This window comes from Pholcus phalangioides, unplaced genomic scaffold (assembly GCF_987345545.1).
Source record: "Pholcus phalangioides strain wild (caught in Gottingen) unplaced genomic scaffold, Ppha-v1.0 ptg000002l_1, whole genome shotgun sequence".
In the NCBI taxonomy this organism is placed as follows: domain Eukaryota; kingdom Metazoa; phylum Arthropoda; class Arachnida; order Araneae; family Pholcidae; genus Pholcus; species Pholcus phalangioides.
The window spans coordinates 4,560,470-4,582,846 of record NW_028301595.1 but is presented as its reverse complement, the minus strand read 5'-3'; the positions used below and the strand labels follow the sequence as shown (position 1 = coordinate 4,582,846).

The following is a 22,377-nucleotide window of genomic DNA, read 5'->3' as shown; positions in this document are numbered from 1 at the left end:
AACACAAATTACAAACAATATATACACATGATAAAATATTATACGATGCCCATAAAGATTACTTATGGTTGTCTTATTCTAAGAATGGATAGCTTCTCGATTTACCCCAACATGTTTATCGTATTTCTTTTTAAACGTGTCAATTGTGTTACAATTTACTACCTCCGGGGGTAAGCTATTCCATTTATTAACAACCCTATTGGAGAAAAATTCCCTGCGACACCATAACCTTGCATTGTCCCTCACCAATCGATACTGGTGTCCCCTTGTAAAAGCAGTCGATTGGCGGTGTACTACAAGTTCATGGTCCATCCTATCCATCCCATTGAAAATTTTGAACACTTCGATCATATCTCCTCGACACCTGCGTTCATCCAATGTAAACATATTCAAAAAATGAAGTCTTTCTTCATAACTCAAGCCCTGTGTGCCAATAAGGACACGCGTAGCTCTTCTCTGCACCCCTTCAACCAAGTCTATGTCCCTCTGTAGGTATGGTCTCCAAAACCTTACAGCATACTCCAGTCCAGGACGAACTAAGCCTCGAAAAAGAGGAAGAATGACTTTAGGAGAACGCGAAGAGACCTTTTTGAAAATGAGACCAAGCATTCTATTCGATTTTTTGACAACCGCTGAACAATGTTCAGAAAACTTAAGTCGCTCGTCAATGAGAATTCCCAAATCGGTGACTCTAGTTGCATCCGGGATAGTGACACCATTCAACTCGTAAGAGAACCGTGGGTTGTTCGAACCAAAATGAGCGACCATGCCCTTATCTACGCTAAACGTCATGCTCCATTCATTTGCCCATGCTGCAATCTTGTTTAAGTTGGTCTGGAGCAACTCCCTATCGCTTTCATTCCCGATTACCCCCATTAGCTTCACATCATCTGCGAATTTGCTAGTAATTCCATCGATACCCTGATCGAGTTTATCGATAAAAAGTGAAAAAAGTATGGGGCCAAGGACACTTCCCTGAGGAACTCCACTTGTGACGTCTGTCCAACCAGAGAATTCCCCGTTCACCATAACTCGTTGGGACCTATCTCTTAACCACGATTCTATCCAATTCAGCAAGTTGCCACCTATTCCAATCTCGTGTAAACGCTTCAAGAGTTTGCCATGTTGGACCCGATCGAATGCCTTCTGGAAATCAAGGTAAACAACGTCGACATTTTTGCTCTTACCCAAAGCCTTAGTCACGTAATCATAGAAGCAAAGGAGGTTAGTTACACATGACTTCCCCTTCCTGAACCCATGCTGATTATCCGACAATACATTATTCTCGTCTATCCACTTCACAAACTGCCTTTTGATGATAATTTCCAAAATTTTCGAGAGGGAGCTCGTCAAACTCACTGGACGATAATTAGACACCACTTCTCTACTACCCTTCTTAAATATCGGAACAACGTTAGCCAGTTTCCAATCTCTCGGGACGATACCCTCAGCAACACTACTCCTGTATATCTGTGCGACTGGCCCCAACAATTCATTAGCACCTTCCCTGAGAACCCTGGGATAGATATCATCTGGTCCTGGTGCTTTGCTTGCACATACATTTCTTAGAAGATTAAGGACCTCCACGTCTTCCACTTGAATATCGTTGAGCGTTTTATTACCCCATGCAACACCCGTATATCGAATATCATTATCTCCATTAAAAACCGACGCGAAAAAGTCATTGAAAGCACTACACATGCCTACATTGCTCTCTACTTTTGAGCCTCCTATCGAGAGGGGGCCAACTGTCCCCTTACATCCATTATTGACGTATCGAAAAAATGATTTTGGGTCAGAGCCAATGTTATCTGCCAACCTAGATTCAACTTGCTTTTTACTATCCCTTATCGCTTTCTTCAACAGTCTTCTTTTATCAGTAAACAATGATAGGTCACCTCGTCCACTTTTATACTCTCTGAATGCTCTTTTCTTTTCAAGATAAAGGTTCCGCACGCTATCCGTGAACCATAGAGGGTGTGATGTACAAACACGCTTTTTTCGAACAAAGGGTATGACGTCGTGCAAAACAGAGGACAGCTTCGTACTAAATTCTTCCCATTGACTTACCACCCCTACTGATTCCAACCGGTCTTTGAAAACTTCCGCTAACCTTCTTCGCAAAACATCAAAGTTAGTTCTCCGAAAACAAGGAACCAATCTTTTGTTATCAACCTTACCCGAGGAAAAGTTACAGTGAAATCTGACGATACGATGATCACTGGAAGAAAACTCTTCCCCCACCGAAACATGTTCAACTAGATCCTCAGAACTAGTAAGAACTAAATCCAAAATAGCAGTACCCCTAGTGGCTTCTGATACATGCTGATACAAAAAATTTTCGAGCACCAACTTAAGAAAGTCTCTTTCATACTGATTTCCAGATGAAAGGTTCTCCCAATCAATACCCGGGTAATTGAAATCCCCTAGTATGAGAACCCTCTTTCGCTTACACATGTAGGAAATTTCATCGTGCATTTTGGCGATGTAGTTTTGATCCCTATTCGGTGGATTGTAACAAACCCCAACAATAAGCTTATGACGTCTTTTGTTCTCAAGTTCAACCCATATGGTTTCAATATCACTTCTCTGTACGTTACACTCTCTAGCCTTCAAACATGATTTCACGTATATCAACACTCCACCCCCTTTCCTATCAGATCTATTTCTCAAAAAAGTATCGTATCCGGAGATGTGTAAGAAAGATTCATCCCCATCGTTTGCCCAAGATTCTGTAATGGCTATAAGATCCAAGTCCTCCACAACTATCATAGTTTCTAAAAAATCTTTCTTGTTACCCAAGCTCCTGGCATTTATTAACACACATTTTAATTTGCCCGGTGGTTACACCCATACATAATTGTGCAACAAAATGAATATGAAAAAAAAGTTATTTGATCACTTTTCTTAAGTTATAATAATTTATTTTCTTTCTTTTACAATTTGTAGAATTTGCGAGATGTTTAATGTGTACGGGGAAGGCAAGTTTTCTGCAAAATATGCATTTCCTTACATAGTGGCAATAAACAACTTATCACAGTTTGTAAGTGCTAACATTGTACTCATACAATAATTGAATATCATAAAATGATTGAATATGTCAAAGTACAATGATTTTGTGAGGGTGTGTTCGTTATTTCTCTTAGGTTGCTATGTACTCTCTAGTCTTGTTCTACAAAGCTTACAGGGAAGAGCTCGCTCCGATGAGACCTGTTGCAAAATTCCTTTGCATCAAAGCAGTTGTATTTTTTTCATTCTTGTGAGTATTTCTACATATTCTTTCCTTATACAGAGCGAAGTGGTCTCTTACTGATTTTTTTCTTGTCAATTTTTTAAATTGCTGCCAAACTAAGTTGCCAGTTACGTCTAGAAGCAGTTTGGGGTGGGTGCAAAATTTCTAGAAGTTATTGTTAGTACTGAGACAATCATTTCTTGTTGTGGTGTTCTCAAGGATGCCTGAGCAAGATCAAACCTCCCATGAAAATACAATTACTGCATGTGCTCCACAGTGCCTTTATGTTCCATTTCCGACTGTGCATTTTCTGATTAAAAAAAAAGATGATTATCTTATGTTCTACCACCTCTTAACCCTTTAAGTCGCATTAAAGAGATGTCTCACCTCCTAATAAAGGCCTCTTATTTTATCACTGACAAGCCCAGATATGTTGTAAAGTTGATTTCTCAATGAAACTCTTTTTTTCTATATCCTTTGCTTTGCATTCTGCTGAAAATCTGAAGAAAGGCTATTTATAATTTAAAATGATATGGCATTTTGAAGGAGCGGGGGAGGGGGGGGATGTAGTAGTTGCTGCTGTGGCGCTTGAAGAGTTAAAATTTGGTCCATATATTTTTTAAAACCCTGCATAATTCAACCTGAACCCATGAGGACAAAAAAATCAATAAACATGTAAATTGCCGAATGCATATGTGTAATCACCAGCTATTAGCAATTTGATTCTGATGGCTCTTAAAACGTAGCTGTCTAATTAAGAAAGAGATTTTTTCTGGATATTATATGCCGAGCTGAACATAGAAAAAAAAGTCTATTGGTCCTCCTGGGAATCAAACCCTGGTCCTCTTGCAATACAGCCAAGCAAGTTATCCATATACACCATGGAAGACATGGATTTTCCTTTTTCTTGTAACACACACTGTGGCATGGCACATTGAAGTCGAGAAATTTCAGTGAATATGGCCATCAGGTGATGACAATAAAATGATAATGAAATGTTTTTCCCTCAGCCCAATACATCAAAGAAAGACTTTTTCTGGATATTATGCCAAGGTGAACTTGGAAAGAAAAATCATTTTAATTTCTGTAGTTAAGGGAGGCTGGTAAGTCTCTACTTCAGCTTGTCACAACATAGCAGAGCCCAACTTTGAACTTTGACTCAATGTGGTGGTTGACTGAGCAAAGCAGGTATTATGGGGGGGGGGGGCCCTCAACTATGGTAGAAGAGATTTGATACATCAGCAAATACAGTACATGTTGCTTGTAGACACATCAAAAAAAGATATGCACTAAATGAGAAATGTAATGCAAAATTCTCCATCGAATATCCTATAATAAATACTTTTTCCACACTTTCATATAAGGGAAATCATTGATAATGTCATCAACATTTAATTCTTGAGTTATCTCAGCTTTAATGCACAATAAAACTAGATGATAGTTTTTCTTGTGGAAAACTTAAGCGAACTGTTGATTTTATCCTGTTTAATAATGAGAAAGATCTTTCTCTAGAACAGTTTGATATTGGTAATGCCAATGATGATTCAATGCTGCCTCAACATTTGGAGAAATGTCTCTTCTAGAGCAACCTCTAGCGTTATTTAACATTTGCGACATTGTGTCACTAACTTTAACCAAGGTTGGAAATTGTTGCAATTCGTCTGAAAAAACTGTTTGCATGATCAAATGCATAAAGTTTTGCATAGCAGATATACAGAATTCACATGAAGATTTAAGGATTTAATGTTGATCAAACATGCAAACTTTCTTGTCATCATTCATAAATCAATACTGTCAAAGGCGTGAAATTAAGGAATCGAACAAAAGACACATTGAAACATATTTTTGTCACGGATTTATTATTGCAGTAGGTGCATTGTACATGTTGTGTAAAGTCTATTACTGATTGATATAATATTAAAATTGGTATTTAATAGGATTTGCTTATAATGGGCACATGGGAAATAGTATAATGTGATTTAGGGAAAACTCTTTGATAGTCCAAAATTTTACCAAATAAAATTGATAAAAATTTGAGTAAAATATATACTATTATAAATTTGGGAAGACACCTTAAAACATGAAGCCTTGGGCAAATGTCTGTGTTTCCCATGTAGAAATTGAGCCGTGCAACATAGTACATGTTATAGGGAAAGCAAAATTGTGTTTCCTATGGAGCATATGGTTTGATTTCTGGCAGGGACCAATAAGCTTTTCTTTCCAAGTTCATCACCACTTAATTTCCAGGAAAAATCTCTTTTCTTCCTGTATCAGGCTGAGAAAAATAATCTGATTCTTGATAGCTGTCTATCGTTCACCCAAATGAAAAAATAAAGATGAGATTTCATCTGAGGAAATAAAAACAGTTATTAGATTCAATTAAATACTGTATATAAAGGGTGTTAGTAAACTGTTTAGAAAAAATTGGAGGGGTGATTTACACTACTTCACCAAACACCAACTCTGGCCATATTGCTATGTTGCAATTTACTGCCATTAATGAGATGGGTTGGAAATGAAGGCACTGTCTATCCGTAGTTGCCTCAAGTTCGTTAGGGAAAATATCTTATCTATATCAACCCTCAGGTTCGAACCCAGGACCGTGACAGCAACCTTCATGGTGGTAGACAAGCGTCTTACCACCAGGGCACTCGGGTGCTGAACTGGCGATTTACATTGAATCCTATGGCCACAATCCACTCAGTGTCAGAAATTGAAGCTCAGAAACGATTGACGGTTATGTTCTGGAGAAGTGCTACTTCTCCGGCAGAGCAAAAGTGACATCAGAAGTGAGGACTTGTGCTCAATGAATGTGTTTCCAAGTTTCTCTTTTAAGTCACTCTGAGTGGATTGCAAGCATAGGTTCTCTCCATTGTAAATATTGTTCATCTTGATGGGTACTATCACTGAACTACTACAGTACTGTAACAGAAAAAAAAATCAATTTTTTTCTAAACACTGATTTTTTACGAACACTGTATAATGCACATCTAGGTGTAATAATAATTATAAAAATTAGTTAAATTAAAAATGCAAACTGTTTGATGTTGATACTAAACCAGTGTCTCAGGTTGTTGTGCAACATTTTGCCTACTCGAGTGGCAGCATTTTCAAGAGTCTGTCACATGAAAATGTTGAGTAAAAACTTTATAAAAGTGCAAAAGTGGAACTTGAACAGCATTTACCTTGTTGATTAATCAGGGGTTTGTCTGTCCAGCCAAAATTTAGGTCCATTTTCCAGACCCTTCAAAAAATACAAATTATCAAAATCATAAATATGAAATTTTGTTTCTTTTGTACAAAATTAATGAGACTGCGTCGATCTTCAGAAAATTAAGGACCACTTTTCCAAAAATAGGACCCTACAAAGGCTGGGCAGACCCCTGTTAATGATAACCATGAAAGCTTTATATGTTTCATCATGGCTGATTACATAGACAGTGAAACCTGTCAAAGACAGGCACTTTATGAGACAAAAAATGTTTAAAACCCTGAATCAAAATATAATGTGTTCAGTGATTAGTGCTTTGATTTGCACCTTTATGAAGCAGAAATCTGTCTAAAACAAAATATTATTTGTCTCTTGACATTCTGTTTCGTACAGGTTCCACTGTAATTTTTTTCTCTGAAACTTCATATTTTAATTTTTTTCTGATAGCCAAGCTGTAATACTCGCATTCCTAGTTTATATGGGCGTCATAACTGAATCATTTGCCGCTCCTGGAACAGATGTTGCAGAAGTCAGCAGAAGTTTACAGGTAAACTTTAATTGGTTGTAATGAGAAATTGCATATGCAGTTGCCACTCATTTTTACGAACCTCTAATTTACAAATTGACACATTTTTTATGAAATAGTCCTCTGGATCTTGAACAGCATGCCAGTTCTTTGAACATCTATTTCATCTATGAGCTAATTGTTCATCTATATCGCTATGGATGTGCGTCTTGATTCTTATGTTTAATGGCATATTGACACTTTGTGTTTTGCGATAATGTTGCAGCTTGCACTGTAGTTGTCAAAAGCTGTCAAATGTTTCTGTGTTATATTGTTATAGGCTTTCAACAAGTCTTTCTCTTTATCCAAAGCCAATCAGTTGCCTGATTTTAAAAAGTTTTGGCAGATTGTGCTCCGTAACAATCAACATTTCAACTGTCCTTTTTTCCCTTTCCCCCCCCCCCCCATTTATTTTTTTCCTCGTCCTCTCTTTCGACATACATGGGTGGGTCCAGTTGTTTTTGTCAGTTCTCTGGTGACATTTCTCCCACTGAGGTCACAAAGGCTTCTTTTCCCTCCCTCAAACCTCACAGACATAGGAACCTGGCTCTGAAATAATGCATGAATATACAATGCAATGCATGATTTCCCCACCTGCATGGGAACATCTCTGAATCCTATACATATTGGACATAAAATAACCTTAGACCCATCCTTCCCTAATGTTTTCTTTGCATCAGCATCTTTGGTTAGGTGTTTCTAAGATGAAAAACGAAACAAATCAAATAAACATTATCCCGAGGAATATCTTATAATTGGGGAGCCTCATGATAATGGGATTTGATATTATGATTCTCAAGACTAAATTGGTTGGCAGGTGATTCAAGCTAGTAGGGGATCTGAAAATATCAGTTTGCTCTGGATCACATAGTGCTATTAAGACAGCCATGGTTATCTCGTAAGGGGTCATTCAAGTATTACGTCAGCATCTAGTGGGGGGGAGGGGTTTCGGATTTGCTGACTTTTGATGACAAGGGGGAAGGGGGGGTTTGAAGGTTGCTTACGTCATCAACCACCCTTTTTGAAGATATGAAATATTCTAAGCTGCTGACAAGGCGGGGGGGGGGGGGGTCAAAAATGGCTAAAAATCTGCGTACATAATACTACAATGGCCCCTAACCAGTTCAGTGTGTTTTTGTTCGAATAATTAAAATATATTGGAAAAAGTATCTAATCACAAATAAAATTTATTTAATTTTTGTAGAAAGCCTTCACATGTCACTTGTTTGCCACCCCTATCCTAAAGATTGGGTCTCCTTATCTGTACAACTCTGTCAGAGCCTGAGCAAATGCCCAAAATAGGCGATAAACTGTCAGGCAACAATGGCTCATGGGCCTCAAAAACAACTTTTGGAATGTTTACTTTGGGTACCATGGTTCCCTAACTGAGTCTCAGACATGTTTACTCTTTTACAATGGTTCGTCACTTCTTTAATGCTGCCAGAATATGTAGAAACCCAAGCAGTATTAGGTTTAAAATCTCTCAGCCATATGGATAATAGCAACAGGCTACAAACATTACAAATATTCAATAATTACACTCCATTCATGTCACTTCTGAAATATAGATGGCAACACTGAAAAATCAGACACAACACTAGATATGCACTCAGAGTGTTAGGTACACACGCTTACACTTCCGGCGCAACTCACTGGATAGTAAATTGTCCATGGCAATAGATCTGAGTTGTGCTCAGTTTGAAAGAATGCCATATGGTTGGCTGGTTGTTAAATCCTTTCTCATGTTTTTCCATATTCTGTCAAATCCTTTAATGAATTTTAACAATTTATTTGTACTACTGCTAGTACTAAACTGTACTTCCATAAACATTCTCATCTGGGGAATATCTAACAGAATGGTACATGGAAGAGTTAATCAACTTTGCCCAAGAATATTAAGAAGACACCAACGAATAAGGTAAATACATGAAAATACAAAAAAGGACTTTTGTATTTTCATGTATTTGCCTTATTTGTTTTCTTAATAGAATGGTACATGCTATAAATGTTGTGTGAAAACTATATGCATTGTCTAAACGCACATATTTGAAGTGATTTGTACATCGATTTAGGAAGGACTGAACTATCCACTTTGTTTCAGGATTTCCTCATATGCATTGAGATGTTTCTAGCCTCGGTTGCACATTATTTTGCCTTTTCATACAAACCATACGTGGACATGGCTGCAGAGCAAATGCCATGCTGTATGTCGTTCATGGCTATGTGGGATGTATCAGATGTCACGCACGATGTAACAGAGCACATACGGCATGTTGGTAAGCATAATTATAGTTTTAAAATAAATAATCGCATTCATGCTACAGAAAAAAATTGGCATAAGTAAAAAAAAACAAAGTTCCTGGAAGGAATGTAACATTGTTGTAAGCTGTGCACTTGCTTAAAAATTGTAAAACAACATCTCAAACTGGTCAAAAACACAAGCGCCTGTAAACAGCTTTCTGGTAACATTGGAAATTGGTCTGTTTGGCTGTGAATGTGTCTTTTTCAATAGCTTGCAACTAACAGACTCCTTAACTTTATCTCAAATTGCTTGCAGACAGCACAGGAGATATCCTAAACTAGTGTTAACCTATAGTAATCATATCGCTAACTTAATTAGAAAAAAGATTTCCCAGAATGTTATGCCAACACGAGCCTTTGGAAAGATAAGCTTGTTGTCTACTTCAGGAATCCAACCTGTGTCCTTTTGCATATAAAGCAAGTCCAATAACCCAACGTTGTTCGACCTTCTGCAACTGTGGATCGGTGGAAATAGTAAAAATGTTTTCCTGACTGGCAGAAATGGAAGAAATACTTTGCAGACGAGCAAAAAAGTAAATGAATAGGGGAAATAAGTTGCAGACTGACAAAAAAAATTAAAAGAACAAAGAGAATTCTGACTTTCAAAAAAATACATAAATAGGACAATATTGTGTGGCCCAACAAATATTATATAAGTAACGGAAATCATTTGTGAACTGCCAATAAATAAATAAGAGGTAAAAAATTCGGACTGTCAAAAAAAACGTGCAAAGAAGGAAAAATAATTTTCAGAAATAATACACAAAAATCAGAAAAAATACACAAAAAAGGAAAAATATTGTATTTTGCTAACCGGCAAAAAAATACAAAATCAGGAGAAAAAATGTTTGCTAACTAGCCAAAAATACACAAAAGGTAAGAATAATTTGAGGACTGACAAAAAAAAACACAGAAGAAATAATTTGCAAACTGGAAAAAAATACACTAAAAGTAAAAATACTGTAATTTACAAACCTATGAAAAAAAAAAGTTAAACGAAAGCGAAAAATCTGGCTATGAGCAAAAAATATGTAAACAGGAGAAATAATTTGTGGATTTTCAAAAAATGCATTAACAGGAGAAATGACTAGAGAACTGGCAAAAAAATACATAAACAGAAGAAATGATTTGCAGACTGACAAAAAATGCAAAAATAACATAAATAATTTGTGGACTGGTGAGAAATGAATAAATAGGAGAAATAATTTGAGGACCTGCAAATAGTATATATAGGGTGGTAACTATCGACCGCCCAATAATAACGCATGTGATTCCTTGTGAGAAACTAATAAAGAAAAGTGCTTTCCATTTTTGGATTGGGCGAATATTAAGTGAGTTATACTTCTGAAATTTTGTGACGTGACATGTCATTTTTCTAATGGTCAGTTATGTGCCAAACGCTGAAAGAAAGTACATTCCTCCGCCAGCAGCGGGTTGTCACTTCTTGAAAATGAACTGAAATATTCAATCCCATTAAAAGCCAAGTTCGCCCTTCTTACACGATTGGCACTTTTTCTCTCCATGTAGTGTGATACTATAACCTTACTATTATGTATCGCTTATGTATTAGCTTCATCCATTATGTTTGCAAATTTTTCACCTGATTTCTAAAGTGTTAGCGAAATGAGATGTTTGAAATTTTGTTTAGCCAAATCAACAATTTTTTGCCAAAATGTGGCAATTTGTTTACCTTCACTATCAAGACAAATTTTTTGAGGGAAGGTGTGAACAGTGCATATGTGTTTACTGCGTGATCGTTATTTTATGTGTAGTTTTAATCAGATTACGTGTTGATCAATAAAACTGTAATATTTATATTTTTTTTTAACTTTCATCGAAACTGTTACTTGTGAAACGCTTTAGTGAAGGATCTAAAAATGGTAGCTTGACAAAGGTATGACTGGTGGAAACCATAAAATAATAACACCGATTCAATCAGAAACTTTTAATGAAACTTATTATGTTGCGAATTGACATATTTAAAATAATTTTTGGTTTCAGATTTTTCTATTGATTATGCTACTCAGCAATGATTTTGTTCTCAAGGATATTTCATTGATTTGAGGGTGCTTTTACGACACTGATTCAGAATCTGACATTGGTTTTATCAGATCGGCTTTAGTTTTCGAGTTGAGTGAAAGTTGAATTTCAACAGTGATAAACCAGATGCGAACCTGGGGGTAGGGCTAATCACACTGATCACCCCCTCCCCCAAGCAAAATGTGATTCATGAGATTTTCGAAACTTTTATATGCTGATATTGCATTTAATCAATGTTAAAAATTACCTGTATCGACGTTTTTGATGAAATAACAAAATCACGAAAATCTTGACTGAAAAATAGAAAAAACCTGTACATTGTACATTTTTTTTCCCAAAACATTCAGAGAAAAAACAATCAGGACTGACCTGGAAAATACGGGGGAAAATGAAGACCGTATAATCACCCTATTCACAGTGACTAACTCATTTTATTTATTTAATATTATTTTTTGTAAAATCACCCCTCCCAACAGCGCTCTCTAGATTCGTGCATGCCATAATCAACATACAAATCACATCGAAACTGTGCGAAATGTATAAATCATTAATAAACTTAATATTAAGTCTGTGTGTAAATAAAAAATTGAAAGAAAAATTTCTATGCAAAAATTAGTGGCTGTAGACTATATTGAAATATTGATTTTATGCATTATCTCAAAAAATAGAGCCAATTCGGCAAAACGAACACCAGTTTTGAAACCAGCAGCTCCAATATACTTTTTTTTTCTGGCCTAAAATTTGTCTATTGTAATCTACTCACAAACGTTTAGTTTTATGGCAGTTATTAGAGCCAGATTATTCGAGTGATTGACGTGCATCTATATAAAGTGCATGTCACAATATTCTTGTATGATGAATGCCATGGAATCAGAAATTAAAAATAAATAAATAGACACAGTACTTTCTGGGGAATAAAACAAAATGACTATAACCTATGTAAAGCATCGGTACTGGAACCATTTGGGCCCCCAAATAAATTTTTTAAGGGGGACTGAGGCCCCCAATAATTTATGGAAAAACAATGCACCTTTCCTCTCTTGTAAATCTGCTTTAGTCCCTTATATACAGAACAACCAGCAACTCAATCCCCCTAATGTTTTCTTCATGTCGGAGCCTCTGCTGTAAAGCTGACGTTGTGAGATGCAAAGAACATATTCTGATTGACTTGTAAAAAAGTTTTTACTCTTTCCTGAAAAGTGCGAGGGGGAAAAAAAACTGGTTTCTATATCTTTCGTTTTCTGAATTTCTTTCTGGGGGTTATTACATTTTAAGCATTTCCAAAAACGCCAAGTTATACGTTTGGTGAATTTAGCAGGATTTGGAAGTGACGTCATCAATTTTTAAAGCGTTATAACTCATTAATACACTTTCCATATCAGTTTTCCACAAGGAATCACATGTATAATTATTGGGTGGTTGATAGTTACCACTCTGTATAGAGGAAAGTAATATGCGCAAAAAGTAATAGCAGGAAAAATAATTTGAGGACCGTAAAAAGATACATAAATAGGAGAAATAATTTGTGGATTTGTAAAAAATATATGAATTAGAGATAATTTACTGACCAGCAAAAAATATACACAAACAATCATGAACTGCATTTTATTTATTAAATCTAAAGTTATGTAGCATCTATGTCAATTGAAAAAAATGCTTTTTGCAGACGCAGGAAATTTTCATGGACGAGTACTGGTCTGCGATTGAAGAACACGGCATTCACCAATACACTGAGACAACTTTTTTTTCCTTAACATGTATTAGTAGCATGATGCTAAAAAAACATTTTGGGGGAAAAAAAAGATACATAAATGCTGCATGCTTTAAAATATAACTTTAAACCCATAAATGCTGTGGCAGTTTAGAAATTAAGGTAGATAAATTTGATGAAAAAATCATTGATTCCAGTTCAAGCCGAACTTATCGCTATTGTCGGATCATCATTGTTTACCATGCTATACATTATTTTCATCTTATGATGAAACATTAAAATTAGACTTGAATTGATATCACTGATAATCAATTTATCTATGTTTTCCAGGCAAAAAGGTGAAGCTTTCAGTTTCTGGCAGGAATTTAGCTGGCGTCGCGGAAGAAAAACGACTACTCGTTGACCCATCGAATCAAGAACTACACCAGCCTGTATCTGGTGGTAATTATAACAGTTTAGGAGTTGGACCAAGTATGCAGATTAGTAACACTATACCAAAAAATTTCCTCGATGAACCAGAAGAACTTCTTCAAGATGTATAAGAAAAATCCGTTGAAATTTTATTTTTTTTTAGATTTTTATGTCTTTGTTCATCGATGTATACATATTTATTTTATCATTCATTTTTTTTCCCAATGTTCAGAAATACGCTTTTTTACACCGCATGAATTTATGGCACTTATATGAAAGGAATACTATTTTCATAACTGAATAGCCATTTTCCTCATTAAACGAGAATGAAAAGAAATTTGTGTAAGTAATGGATGTGAAATCTACGAGATTGTATTAAGATTCGAATATTTTTCTATGACAGAACATACTGATGCCTACAATGAAGATTTGTTTTTGGTTTTAACTTGTGCTTTGCGGAAAAGGTTTTTTTTTTTTTGTTGTCATAACGGTGCACTTAATTACACTGGTGCGAAAATTAAAAGAATTCTCACTTTTTTTGGTCGATAATCTCAAGAACTTCGGGACAAATTTTAATGAAATTTGTATGTGCATAGGTTGATATAATACAAACAAAACAGGCATACAACAGTTGTATACATACATACGTGCATAAGACACATCAGTGCAGGATGGTCTAACACAGAGCTCACAATAGCGAACAAAAAAAAAAAAAAAAAAAATCGAGAGTATGTCCGTACTTACTGTTATACAGGTTGCACAACATGAATTCATATTGGAAATCAGACTGTTTGAGAGTCCCTGTGGCAGTCAGTCTCCACTCCAACAACAATGCTGTTTTCAGCTCCTGGATGGTTCTGGGAGGGAAAATGATGAGCTGAAATTGCATTCCCAAGAACTTCAGAGTCATGCTGAATAGGGTTTAGGTCTGGAGATTTGGCTGGTCACTGCATCTGGAGAATATCTTCACTTTAGAGAAATTTGCCAACTATATCAGTCCTATGTGGATGCTCATTGTTGTCCATTAAATTGAAATGAGCACCAAGTGCAACTTCCCTGAAAAGGCAAACATAGGACTCCAAGATGTCATCCCTATACCTCACAGCAGTCACAGATCCTCTGGAAACGATACAGAGACCTGTGCGCTCATCCAAGATGATGCCTACCCAAACCATTGAACATCCACCACCATAGTGGTCCCTTTCTCTGATATTGGAGGACAAGTAGCGAATCCAAGTTCAGCCTAACCACAGATTCTTGACACATGTTTATCTAGAGAGAATCAGCCACAGGGGCTCTCAAACAGCCTGATTTCCAGTATGTACTCACATTCAAACCCCACCAGTGCCACAGGGGTGGTTGACTGAAGTTGGTTTTCTGTGGTTTGCAACCTGGCGAAAGTTAGCCAAAATCCCTCTTAAAAAAATCTTGCCACAGAGAGCAACAGGCCCACAATGGTACAACTATTCAATCATTACACTTCACTCACAATTTGAAATATAGATAGGAGCACTAGATATGCACATACGTTAAGTGCACACACTCACACTTCCGGCACAACTCACTTAGTAGTAAATTGACTGTGGCCATAGGACTAGAGTTATGCTCATTTGAAAGAAAGAAAGTATTAATACACAATATGTGCGAGAACTGTATAACAGTAAGAGAGGACCGTATACCCCCTATTCTTTTTTCTGTTCGATATCATAAGCTCTGTGCCAGTCCGTCCGGCATTGGTGCATCTCAAACATGGTCACGGATGGGTACAATAACTGCTTCATGCTTATTTTGTTAGTATTTTATCAACTTATGTGCATACCTGAATTTCTCTCATTAAAATTTGTCCAAAAGTTCTTGGGATAATCCACCAAAAGTGAAAATTCCCTTAATTTGGCACATCAGTGTAGAATTCATATACTTCATACTATATTTCCGAAGGATATTACCATATTTTCTATACTGCATATAATCCCCAGTGGAGCATAATCTGCATGTGAAATTCAAAGAAAGAAATAAAAAACAAACAACGGAGGAGTTTAAAAAAAAAACTTACCCTGTGGTTTTAATAATCAATCCATTGGTATGTTAGATAATGAAATTGATTTACGAAACAATAGCATTATTTACACACAAAACAAAATTTACATGCCTCATCAGGCTGATAACATTTTCTGTAGATTTTCCACAGTGATAACTCACATTTTTTAAACGTTTAACCACTTTTTGAACAGATAATCCGTGGATTACATGGAGGAAAATATGGTATACTCAGTGATTTTGAATCATGACACTCATCCTGGGAAAAATAGAAATGTATTTTATCAAATCGTTGTAATTCATTTATATGTGATATTCTATGCTCCGAGATTCCACAACTTGTGAATCTCAAAAATTCTTATTGTTAGTTAAAAGTAAAATGTGCATTTGTCAAGCATTCTTTTATATGTAACAAAAAAATTTAGTTTTGAATAAATATCTACAAAATGCCAAAAATGTTGAATGGTGTGGGGGGAAAAAAAAACAACTTTGAAACACTTTCAAGTTTGGCAAATCTGGTTTAACACGAGCCTCATTAGAAAGATCAGACTTCAATGGTCTTGATCACAAGGATTTTTGATACACTTCCATCATAACCACACCACTTGGCACCCTTTTTGTCTTGGCGAATTATCTTAAAATTTATTTCTGCTGTTTAATGTTAAATATTTTCTTTAGTGCAATGTTTATAAATTTGCTCTTTTTTTGAAAGAAGTTGTGGAGAAAGAAACAAGCCAAAATTTGCCAGTTTGGTATTGAAAATTCATAGTATGGCTATAACGAAAGAGTACCCAATTTTACTTTGTATTTTGGAATGATAGAAATCTGTTTTGGGTTGCCCTGAAAGCACTGTGTTTTTTTCCCATAAAAAGTATCAAGCAGAAAAATAAAATTTAGGACTTGACTACTAACGCGATAGTTTTTCTCAGCCCAATCCATCAAACAATTGGAACTTTTTCTGGGTATTATGCCGAGATGAACTCTGAAACAAAAGTCACCTGGTCTTCGCCGGGAATCAAAATCCTGACTCTCCTGCAAACCAAGGCAAATATGCCACCATATACACTTCTGGAGACACAACCCCCTGCCTTCTTTGTTTTGCGCACTTTGGTCCTGAAATAAAGACAATTAATAGCCTCCCTTAACTTCAGCAAATGGCCCTGGGATGGTACAGTAGAAAGAGTGAGATGTTTCTCAATCCAATACATCAAGGAATTAGACATTTTTTCTGGATATTATGTTGAGGTGAACTCAAAGTTGTCTGGTCTCCGCTGGGAATTGAAACCCAGGCCTTCCTGCAAATCTTGGAAGCGCACTACCATATACACCACAAGCGACATGATCCAACTGAACTTTTATCTGGATGTTATGCCGAGATGAACTCTGAAAGAAAATTCATCTAGTCTCTGCTGGGAGTAAAACTGCCAGGACAGAGGACCTGGCTACGATTCCCAGCAAAGACCAGATGACTTTTCTTTTTGAGTTCACCTTGGCATAATATCCAAAAAAAAGTTCAACTGCTCAACTTTTATTATTCAGAGTAAACTCTCAATAAAAAAATAATTCATTAAGGAAGAACAGTCGGATTGCTACAAAACGTAATGCAAATGAATAGTGTTGTGAACGAATCACGCAAATATTCCTGCCACCAGAGGGTATGAAAGTACTTCCCCCCCCCCCATTGCTCTTTAACACTAGAACCGCAGACTGGGTCAAATTGACCCAAACTTCGAAAAAACAGTGTTTCATAGCAAAAACAGGATATTTATTTTTGGTTTCTAGGTTTCTCCCTACTCTTAATCAATGTTGTTTAATTGCGTATTCATAACGAAAAATTATATTTGTTTATGAATATAAAATGGGCTTCAAAATTAGCTAAAAAAATGATGTAATTCAGTAAAAATAAGATTTAGTATACATTATTTACTCGATTCAGTCTAAAAACATTTTTCAGTTATCCCATAATATGACAAAGATGTAAAATAAGCACGCCAAATTGAGCATGAAAACGTCTATAATATGATTCTGTCAAATAAGTATTGATTTCTTACTGATAGTGGAATTTATGATGAGCAGTTGAGGAATTTTTTTTTCTCAATATTCTTGCACATCCCATGCAAAAATTAACACAGCTTTGTTTCCACATTTTTATGTTACCTGACATATAAGACTCGTTTATTTTTATTTATTACTATTATTATTTTGATTGCTCACGAACACGTGCAACAAGGGCACACAAACGCAAGGGCAACATGCATGATGAACACAGCTCTTCAATAAGATTTAGAGGAACTGCTTTCAAAAAATAGTTCTGGCCTTCTGTACTGCTCTATACAAAATACAGGAATATTTTTATAGTGAGATCCAGGATGTTATAGAAAACGTCTATGATGACGAATATTTTCTGGGCATTTGATCGCTACAACTCTGATTGTTGAATTGTAGTGTGAAATAGTTTCTGTGTGTGTGTGTGAGTGAGGAAGCTTTTTGGGGCTAACTACTTCCAATATCGACTGCCAGATGAAATGCGCTGAGTATTGAAAAACTTATATCGTTCTTTCCTTGATAAATTGTCATTGTGGCATCATTGTTCCATACAACTGTAGTTTCACTATCTTTATTGTGTAACATAATATTGCTCTTCGATTTCGTCTCTACTAAGCAACATATTTTTTGGCTTTTAGCATTTGAGCCAGCTTCAGTGTAGTGGCAAAAAACAGTGTCTGTTGATGCATTTCTGCCCTTGTTCTCAAATGGCTTGATCAGTTGCATCACTATGTGCTCTAAAAGAGAGAGATTCGTTGGACGCTGATACTTCCCAAGGTTTTGAAATCCGTGCAAAACATATTTGGTGCAAACTAGAAGTTTACTCTTTTTCTGTGACATCGTTTGCCTACAGAAATTTCAACTATACGTTTTTTCTAGAGTTAAGCTTTTACTCTCCCAAAATCTTCATTGAGTCCCGTCAGAATTCCAGGTATTCAAGTTTACAAGGGAAAAAATATTTAGCTCTACTTGTGCCATTACCCCATTGAAAAAAAGATAATCTGCTCTGACAATGAATTGGCCTTGACCTTCAAAGACCTTTATTCTTCACTGTCTTCATTTACACATACTTTTGGAAAGGGTGACTGCTTCCAAGAAAATTCTGCACCCCTTTTTTCCTATAGAATAGTACGTTGGGTCAAAATGACCCAAACCGCGGTTCTAGGTATAAGTGCTTATACCTCTGAAACACGAAATGTGAAGATGATGAAATTTTCGTGAATTAATATTCATATGATATCATGAAAAGTCACGAAATTTTTTTAACATCTGTGTGTAAGTTTTTGAGATAAATGAAAACAAATTTTGATTTGGGTCAAATTGACCCACTCCGTGGTTCTAGTGTTAAAACAGCCTCAGAAAATCCTTTTGCAAATTGCACCTCTGTTCTCACTAGATAAGCTGTTGTTGGTTGCTGAAAATGCCTCCAAGTCTTGTTCAAAAACCTTTTGCGCAACTGACAGACTTTCAGTGAGATTGAGTATTATTGGATTGAGACAAGCAGGGTAGATATGTCAACATGTTGAATGCAAACTTGACCCCTCTGATCAAGATGTTGGGAGATGCTGAGAGCAGAGTGAGGGTATGTGAATGTGTCAAACAGACTCTAGATGTCCTAGGCTGTCCAGTAGAGGTTGATTTCATCTGTCAACAAGCCAGAGCAACACCGACAGTGACTGCACCAATCATCCAATAACAGATACTGTCTTCATCCAGGAACCTCTTCTTGCACTTAACCATTTCCACACAGTTAGCAGAAGGAGGTTTGTTCTCAGCACCATCAACTTTGTTAGTTGCAGTGTCGATAGCGACAACTGTGGATGGGTACCCTGTCATTTTCAGCTATGAACTACAATTCCTTTTGGAAAGTAATGCAGAGTTTGACAATGGTGTCCCAGTGGTCAGCAGATGAATAGTACTTATTCTATATTACTTATAAAAGATGATCTCTAGTCATGGCACAGGGAACTGTAACAGCTTAACGATATGTCCAGGAAATTTTTCAGCATGATGACGCTCGCTTAAGAAGAGCTCCTCAAGAATGTCTGCATCAAGTTTGAACTCTTTATTTGCCAGCTTACTCACCAGACTTATTGTGAATTGAGCACGAATGGGTCCAGCTTTCTTCGTGACAATTGTATGATTATTTTCTTTGTTCAAACTTGTTTTGCATAAATAGTGATGTGTTAATAAAAAAAAAAAACTGAGGAGAAGCAAAAAAAAAAAGTCTTCTGCAGAGCCTAATTTTTGGTGCTTTGCTGGTAGTTAGTATGTTTGACTTGAAGGAGCCCCTGTAAAAGCACTGATTTAGGGAGTTACTATGACAATGATCAAAGATGTTCAGTTTATTAGTGAATACAGTAGATTTTCGCTAATCTGGCACATATCAGACTAGGGTGTGCCAGATTACTGTAAGCCAGTTGAAAAAGCCCATTTAAACAATACTACTACATTCAAAAAGTTTGGAGACTTATTTTATAACTGAAGAATGAATACAAATAGAACCTGTTTATTTGGTGTATTCAAAGTAAGTACCCTGTGCAATAACACACTTTTGCCATTGTTCACACAAAGATGTAAATGCGGATTGCAAGCCTTTTCTGTCACTCTCTCCAGTACCTTTGTCACTGCTCTTCTTCATAACCTGAGAGTCGTTGCCCCTTAAGCAAATTCTTTATCCAATAAAAAAGTCACGTGGGGCGAGATCAAGGGAATAAGCTGTGGTTGTGGAAGTATTGGAATGTGATATTTTGTTCATCAATTAAATCTAGAGGATTGACACCAGGAGGGACCTGTGAGTCCTTAAACATCTGCATGATTCGATGAAATGCAAGCAACCAGATCTTTGGAAGCAGGGCTGGATTAACCATTAAGCAAAATAAGCACATGCTTAGGACACCAGTAGAATAAGGGCGTCACAAAAAATGATCAAATATAGTACATTTTTTTAATGTAATTTTTTTCCCCAGCATCAACCATCCTGTAGAAATCCTAAAATGTTAAGAGCACTTAATTGAAGAGTTGAAGATCTTTATCAAAAAAGTTGACCAGGGCTTCAACTAAGGAAAGGTGGGGGGAGATCTGGTGTCCCGGGCACCGAGTTTAATCTTTTACCGTTAAAAATTACAGGGGGGCGGGCGCTAAAATGGATACAGATCCCACAAGTAACAGAGTAAATTTTCATTTTTTGTTGTGGCCCTGAATGTGACAAGCCCTAAGAAGAGAAACTAAGTTAATTGTGAACAAGAACTCTTGTTAATTCTCAGTTTTTGTGTTGAGATTTCATTGAATTTCCATAAAGTAAACCCAGAGCCATTTTCAACAGCATCACACACCACACACACTGTCCCCCTTCCCCGGGCAAAACAAAGTTTTCTGAGGCCCCTTACCCAGCTATAAATATCTGCCCTACCAATTCACATGCTTATTCTCTCCAGTATTTTAATCATCTCAAATTGTCATGAGGCTTCCCTGACACTTAAGGCTCCCAAGCCGTGGCATCATAGGTCTCATGAGAAATTTTTTTGAACACCCTTCCCCACTTAAAAATACCTGCTTACCAATTTACATACTTATTCTCGAAAATTTAAACAGATCTGATTGTCACAAAACCTTGTTAAGGTTAGTAAAGTAAAGGGGAGGGGGCAACAAAAACACACTTGAGTGCTTAGGGCCTTCATATGGGTTAATCCAGCCCTGTTTGGAAGGCCAGCTCACCGGTTCACAGGTTCCTCATGGTGTAAGGTTACCTGTCAAAACTCGAAACATCACATTCCAATATTTTCACAACCAGCTTATTCCCTTGATCTCGCCCAATGTCCCTCTTTTCCTTAAATAAAGAATTTGCTTAAGGAGCAACAATTCTCAGGTTCCGAAAAAGTGCAGCGAGCTGCAATGAAAGTACTCGAGGGTGCAACAAAAATAAAAAAAGCATGCACAATTCACATTTACATCTCTGTATGAATGATAGCAAAAATGCATAATTACACAGGTAGTTACTACAAATGAAACACCAAATACAAATACAACGCCACAACAGGCAAAATGCTTAACAAGGTGGCTGAGAAAAAGAAGCCCATAACAAATATGGATGTCATATATTTCTAAAATACAGCAACCTAATTAAAAATGCAATTACAAACAATGTATATATAATATTTTATCATGTATATATAATGTCCATAAAGAATATTATGGTTGTCTTATTCTAAGAATGGATAGCTTCTTGATTTACCCCAACATTTTTATCGTATTTCTTTTTAAACGTGTCAATTGTGTTACAATTCACTACCTCCAGGGGTGGGTAAGCTATTCCATTTATTAACAACCCTATTACAGGAAAATTCCCTGTGACACCATAACCTCGCATTGTCCATTACCAATCGATACTGGTGTCCCCTTGTAAAAGCAATCGATTGACAGTGTACTAAACGTTCATAGTCCATCCCATTGAAAATTTTGAACACTTCGATCATATCTCCTCGACACCTGCGTTCATCCAATGTAAACATATTCAAAAAATGAAGTCTTTCTTCATAACTCAATAAGGACACATGTAGCTGTTCTCTGCACTCCTTCGACCAAGTCTATGTCCCTCTGTAGGTATGGTCTCCAAAACCTTACAGCATACTCCAGTCCAGGATGAACTAAGCCTCGAAAAAGCAGAAGAATGACTTTAGGAGAACAGGAAGAGACCTTTTTGAAAATGAAACCAAGCATTCTATTCTATTTTTTGACTACCGCTGAACAATGTTTAGAAAACCTAAGTTGCTCGTCAATGAGAATTCCCAAATCGGTGGCCCTAGTTGCATTCAGGATGGTGA

The 22,377-nt window shown here is 36.5% G+C and overlaps 1 protein-coding gene across 2 annotated transcripts in view; it reads left to right on the top strand.

The window, feature by feature from the left end:
* Positions 1 to 15,473, top strand: part of LOC149089108 (transmembrane protein 184C) — a 34,987-nt gene extending 19,514 nt beyond the window's left edge. The window contains exons 6-10 of one of the 2 annotated variants that reach the window (XM_089237246.1): positions 2,950 to 3,043; positions 3,147 to 3,259; positions 6,891 to 6,990; positions 9,110 to 9,284; positions 13,391 to 15,473. In XM_089237246.1, coding sequence (XP_089093372.1) covers positions 2,950 to 3,043; positions 3,147 to 3,259; positions 6,891 to 6,990; positions 9,110 to 9,284; positions 13,391 to 13,602 — 694 coding nt within the window. In that variant the 3' untranslated portion in view covers positions 13,603 to 15,473. The remainder of the gene's footprint in view (positions 1 to 2,949; positions 3,044 to 3,146; positions 3,260 to 6,890; positions 6,991 to 9,109; positions 9,285 to 13,390) is intronic. The other variant, XM_089237247.1, reaches the window with a different exon arrangement.
* The last annotated feature ends 6,904 nt before the right edge of the window (positions 15,474 to 22,377 follow it).